At 37.7% G+C, this 6632-nt stretch overlaps 1 protein-coding gene across 1 annotated transcript; it reads left to right on the plus strand.

Moving 5' to 3' along the window:
* The first annotated feature begins 937 nt into the window (after nt 1-937).
* On the plus strand, nt 938-6299 carry MUC7 (mucin 7, secreted). The gene is made up of 2 exons (XM_032399583.1): nt 938-1286; nt 5377-6299. The coding sequence occupies exons 1-2, from the start codon at nt 1229-1231 to the stop codon at nt 6297-6299; spliced, it is 981 nt and encodes a 326-aa protein (XP_032255474.1). The 5' UTR covers nt 938-1228.
* The last annotated feature ends 333 nt before the right edge of the window (nt 6300-6632 follow it).

Below are 6632 nucleotides of genomic sequence, written 5' to 3' on the forward strand. Positions count from 1 at the left end.
AAATATAATCAGTGGAGAATATTTTTTAATCTTGAGAAGAAACTCTGACAGAATATTAGGAATCTGATAATATAATAATAACAATTCCTTTCTCCAACTGGGCCAGATGGTTTTCTTCTTGGTATACTCGTACTATAAAAATTACCACCACTAAGCCTTTATCATGGACCAGACATTGTGCCCAGTACAATCTGTAATATGTATCATTCCAGTCAATCTTCAGTACAACCTTAAAATGCAGGTTTGCAATTCACTCAAAGTCACACAGTAAGTGGCAAAGCGGTGATTTAAACCAAGTATGACTGACTCTAACACCAGTGTGATAAACGGCAGGGCTCTATTGTGAGATGTATCTGATCTGACAGCACACCACACTGATGCGTGCACATGAATTTACTTGCCCTAACAGCACTTGTTCTACATGATTTTACCTTGTTTTCTGAAATCAAGCTGATATGTACATATTGTATACATGATCAAAATAAGAAAAATAGAAGGCCATGTCCTTTCCTTACTCTCCCCTCCTACAACCTAAAACCAAAGTACAATTATTTTTGGAAGTATTTTTTTAATTGATTAAATCTGCACTCTACTGACTACGATGACATAAAAATGAATAAAACATAACTCCATCCTTTAGGGATTTAGAAAAAGGGCATCAGGTAGCAAAATCCTCAGTAGAAAGAAGTTTGGGAAAGAGTCCATTTGATATGGTTCTTAGTCCTAAGTAACAGCCTTATAACACAGAAACAAGGAACGCTTTCCTTGCTTAAAAGAACATCATAGAACATTTACAAAATCATGAACATTTACTGCTCATTAAATACCAGATAATTTGTATCATGGTTCATCAAACAGGGAAGTTTCTAGGATAAGAATAGAAATAAAAAGGAAACTATTTCCTTCTCTTATTAACCTTCCTAAGATCCTGCCCTTCCTAGGCAAACTGTAGTATCAGTGGAAAATGCCCATCCTACAAACTAGTTATAACAATAATAATTCTTGACTCTCCTCCATTGCTTTATCTCTTAAAGAATGTGTTTTAGCTGAAGTAATTTTGCCTCACCACTATGGAATGAAAATATATACACAATTGTCAGAAACCACTGCTGTCTTTTAAATTGTACTAACAAAACTAAGTCATTCGTCAAAACACATCTCATCTCTCACAATATCATAACTAATAGTGAGCAACTTCTCTGCTTTTCCCAAGAATTAGCAGAAAAAGATGAAGACTCTGACACTGCTGGCGTGCGTCTGTGCACTGAGTGCTTGCTTCTCAGTAAGTATCCACCCAAATAACTGTTATTCTTATATATCAATAATATTTAGTGTATATACCTAATTGAGACTTGAAAAGTACACGCAATTCCTATTTCCAAGAAGCTTAACATCTTTTGTTTTCTGTGAAACATAAAAAAAACAGCTAATTAAAGCACTAGGAAATGATTCATTTCATTCATTTTAATCAATATTTCCACATCACTAACTTCATCATAGGTGTGATGAAATAAGATGGAGATGCAGAAAAAATGGATCATACAGGGCCTCATTGGTTTAGAACACGGATTCTATTTTCAGCATACTGGGAAGCCTCAGGATGACTAGTGTGTCCACAGGGGAAGGACCTGACTTTGGGTCCTGGGGAGAAAACAGATTTCAGGGGACAAAAGCTAAGGTAGACAAAACAGGCAAGAAGCTAAGGCAGTGGTCCAGATAAAAGATGATGGTATCTTGCACTAAATGTCAGCAATTAAAACAAAATATGAGGGTGGATTTAAGATATAGTTTGGTGATTAAGTCTGCCATAACTTATGCTGCTTAGGTGTGTAGTGAAAGAAAGAAATGAACATAAGAGTTTTAGACATGTTAAATTTGAAAGGCTATGAGACTTCTATAAGTGGATGTCAAGAGGCAATTGGATATACACTGTCTGGAGTTCAAAAAGAAGTTTAAGAGCGAAGTTTATGTTTTAAAGGTATTTGAAGCCATGGGACCTTATAAGATTACCTAGAGAAAACATGTAGGTGGTTTGGATATGGATAGGGAAAATGAAGGAAGCACAAAAGGGGACAGGAAAGTACAGTTTCCGAAACCAAGAGATTACAAAATGGGCCCCACCTTTAAAAGATATTTAGGGGTGTGCCTGGGTGGCTCAGTCGTTAAGCATCTGCCTTCAGCTCAGGTCATGATCCCAGGGTCCTTGGATCGAGCCCCACATCGGGCTCCCTGCTCGGCGGAGAGCCTGCTTCTCCCTCTCCCACTCCCCCTGCTTGTGTTCCCTCTCTCACTGTGACTCTCTGTCAAATAAATAAAATCTTTAAAAAAAAAAAGATATTTAGGGTCTGGGACTCCTGGATGGCTCAGTTGGTTAAGCATCTGCCTTCAGCTCAGGTCATGATCGCTGGGATTATGCCCTGCACGGGGCTTCCTACTCAGCAGGGGAGTTTGCTTCTCCCTCTCCTGCTGCCCCTCTCCCTCATCAAAAATAGAAGGACATGGCCTTCTATTTTTCTTATAAAGCACATTTCCTAAAATTTACTGAATCTCTTTGGGATTCAGTTTCTTCATCTGTATAATGAGAATAATAATAGAACTCACCTTCTGGTGTTGCTAAGGAATTAAGAAAACTTGTATTTGTAAACCACTTAAAATAAGGCCTGACACAAAGTAAGTGCACAAAAAGTAAAAGGACTTTTTTACAAAGATAATGACAGATGTGAACAGGCAAATGAGGATATATTAAATATGCTCTTCCTGGCTTTATATTTATCATTAGCACTTCCATCCTTCAATCTAAGCTCAAATCCTTAGAGGCATTTTCAACCCGTCCCCCTCTCAAACTTCCCTAATCCCAATTCTAATCAAAAAGTCCTGTCAGAGCCATCCATAACTGCCAATCTTAATGATAATTAGTCAATATATTTTAAGTAAACTAGTCAAACTGCTCATTTGATACATGTTCTATGCTAAGCTAACAAAGTTAATAAAACATTACATATTTTTTGGTCATCTAAATTAAAATAACTGAAACTTTTTCACATAATAAACACTTAAAAATGTTAAGATTCTATTTGATGAGAAATATAGCTTTTTTATTATCAATTCTATGCATTTGTTCATTCAGTAAATACCTAGGGGGTGCCTATTATGAGCCAGGCATAGTTCTAGGTATTGGGCATACAGAGATTAACAAGACAAAATCCCCGCCCTCATGAATTTAATCATCTGATTAAGGGAATGAACAGTATTAAGTATTTCAAAGTATAGAAGTCATAGAATTAGACTTTGGATCTGCAATTTAATTTAATTTGAATCACTTCATAAATGAGTACACTGAGATCCAGTGAAAATAACTGATTTGCCCAAAGTCACTCAGTATTAATGGCAGATGCAGGACAGACCCAAACCTCTCCTGATGGTCTGATGCAGTGTGTTTCAAACATCCTCCTCTAAGATATGGGAGTTCTTCACACCATCCTCAAACACCACAAGAAAAAGTAGAGACTGAACTGGTGGAATTCAAGGCCCCAAATCCTGCTTCAATCAAAGCAATTTTCTAATTATCTGGATCACATACTGAATCTTGAGGAAAAATCTGCTTGAACAATATGACCTGTTTATTTTATATTAGAAAAATATTACCCTATAAGAACATCTCCTGAGACGTTCCATGAGCATCCTGGATTCAGAGTTGCAGACTCTGGAATTCTATGCCCATTTATAAGAGAGCTATGCAAAAATACCAGTTATGTGGATCACAAGCCAATATTTTCATTTATGAACATTCTAAGTTATGAACTAAAATGTCCTGGATAATTTAATTTTTTTAAACAACTCATGCTTTCCAAAGTTATTTTTAAGGTTGTATATATTAGTCTCTGAGTAAGTTATCTTAGCTGAACAACTCTGCTGGTCTCTCAAAAGTTGTCACCTTTGCCCATGCCAAGCTTCATAGTGTGAGACTGGAATGATTTATCTATTGGGTGGTCTCAAAAGGGTTTATGTGTAAATTATCAGGAGGTAAAAAGTAACCTATCCTTGCTTGGAATTCTGGCATGTGCCCCCTTATCCTTATGTTAATATTTTTCTCTAATTTAAATTAATATAACTGATAATTTAAAATTTTAGTATGAGATGAAATGCAGAAAAAAAAAAGGATATAGACAAATTGCAGTATGTTTAGAGATAAGATACTGAAACAGTGATGGTACTCTAACTCAAATAATGTCAGGAACTAAGAATGTTAACCTTGAAGAATATAAGACCCAGACGACATGGTAAAATATTTTCAAATTTTGAAGGTCTCCAGGATCTTCTATGTGCTGCCAAGTGCAAAATTAGGACCAAGAATGAATACCTGAAAAAAACAAATTTCTGTTCTGTTAAGAATAGAAACCCCCCCCAAAAAAAAAATCCATTTAGTATCAAGAAGAACTCTCTACCAGGCAACCTGGTAAGACATGGTAGAGAATTCCCGATTAGAAAAAGTTGTCAAGCATAGGCTGGAAAGCCATTCAGCTGTACTGGAAAAAAAGATCAAGTATTGGTTGTGGAATTGGACTAAATCAGTACTCTTTTCAGATGTGAACATCTCTGAGAAATCATGAAAGCTATAGGTTCTCTGCAGACAAAACGCATAAACATGCAAAATTTTCCTACAGTATCATAGGATTCATTGACCCTTGAGTTTCTGTAATTATAATTTACAATTAAAGGTAATGGCCAGGGCGCCTGGCTGGCTCAGTCTGTAGAGCTTGTGACTCTTGAACTTGGGATCGTGAGTTCGAGCCCCATGTATGGTGTGAAACCTACTTTAAATAAATAAATTAAATATTAATGGCTAAAGTTCTTTTTCCAATTTAAAAAAGCTAAAAACTAAGTTTTCTTCAATGTGGAGGATATAAAAGGTGAAGTGGGGTATTTGTTAAGTTGATTGGGATTTTGTTGTTTTGTTTTTTGATGATGGCAGATGTGAAAGGTGTAATTCAGAAAAGACTCCTTGATCTCAGTTGAATGTCTTTGACGGAAGTTTCATGAACAGAGCGCAGCAAACAGGGTGGACTTTTGCTCAGTCCTCAGGCAGTAACCTAATCATTTTCTACCAGAGGAAGAAGAGAGGAACTATAAGCACAAAGGGCAGATCTAGCTAATCCTCCAAGCTTGAACCCACAGGAATATATCCATTGTAGCTAGCTCAGAAATAAATGCTTGACAAAATAAACTCTCTAATAGCAAGTTGTTCTTGAGATTTGGTGAAATTAGAATACTCACTCAACCCACTGCAATCTGGTTTCCATTCCCAAAACTCCATAAATACTGCCCATCCAACATTCAGCAATAATCCCCTGTTGATAAATCAATGGATGTTTTCAGGTCTTGCATTTTCTTTCTTTCCACAGCTCAGTGAAGGTCGAAAAAAGCCATGGAAAACACAGCACAAAAACAATTATGTCCAACAACATATATTAGACCGCCGATTACCACTGCATCGAAAATTTCAACATAACTGGAATATGTTCATTCAAAGGCATTTAATTTTTGGTCCATACAAATACCCAAAGCCTTCACATCCAATCAAGAGAAAGCCAAAGCCAAAACATCGCCAGCCACCTAGGTGTCCAGCTAAAAATAACACCGTGGTTAATAACAACACCTCAGGGGCTACCACTCAAATCCCATCTTTGAGTCCCACATCTACTTCCAACAAAATTACTGAATCTCCAGGTGTGACTTCTCTTACTCAGAATGCTACCACCATATATGTAAAAGAAAATAACACAGACTCTCCTGCAGTTACCCCATCACCACAACCTTCCCCAGCTTTGCCAGACACCACAGCTGCCCCACCGACATCTTCTCCACCTCTGCCAGAGCCTACAGCTGCCCCACTGACATCTTCTCCACCTCTGCCAGAGCCTACAGCTGCCCCACCGACATCTTCTCCACCTCTGCCAGAGCCTACAGCTGCCCCACCGACATCTTCTCCACCTCTGCCAGAGCCTACAGCTGCCCCATCTACATCTTCCCTAACTACACCAGCACCACAACCTTCCCCAGTTCCACTGAACAACACAGCTGCCCCAAATACTACACCTAATCCTTCCCCAACCACTCCTGCACCTGAAACTTCCCAAACTACAACTGCACCCACAACCCAAACTACCACTCCAGCCACTACTCAAAATACTACTGTTGAACAAAAAACCTCACCTTCCAGCCAAAATACAAATTCTAAATTCTGGCAATATATTTATGATATAATAAAGTACATTTCTGGTACTACACCAAAGAAATAGTACATCATACATCATGAAGTGTTCTGTTGTCAGATATGATTTATGAGTGCAGAACTACCACCTTTACTTTTACCACCAATCTCAAAGTGAAATTATAATATTCCTCAAATTTAAAGCACTATCACTAATCTTTGAATCGATTTACCTCACATGACTTATTAACATGAAAAACCACCTCTATCCCACAAAACAGGTGCATAACCATAATTTAAGATCACTTTGTGGAATCTCCACTTTGTGGAGATAGCCCGCTGGGGCAGCGGCAGGGAGACATTAGCAAAACAGAGAAAATTATCTGGATCAGGAGCCCTTTACTTTTCCCTAAATGTCGGA

The sequence above is a fragment of the Phoca vitulina genome, unplaced genomic scaffold, assembly GCF_004348235.1.
Source record: "Phoca vitulina isolate PV1807 unplaced genomic scaffold, GSC_HSeal_1.0 scaffold3, whole genome shotgun sequence".
NCBI classification, from domain to species: Eukaryota; Metazoa; Chordata; class Mammalia; order Carnivora; family Phocidae; genus Phoca; species Phoca vitulina.

Coding starts and splice junctions, on each gene's coding strand:
- MUC7 (XM_032399583.1), top strand. CDS start 1,229: ATGAAGACTCTGACACTGCTGGCGTGCGTCTGTGCACTGAGTGCTTGC. Junction 1,287..5,376: donor GAGTGCTTGCTTCTCAGTAA/GTATCCACCCAA, acceptor GGATGTTTTCAG/GTCTTGCATTTTCTTTCTTT.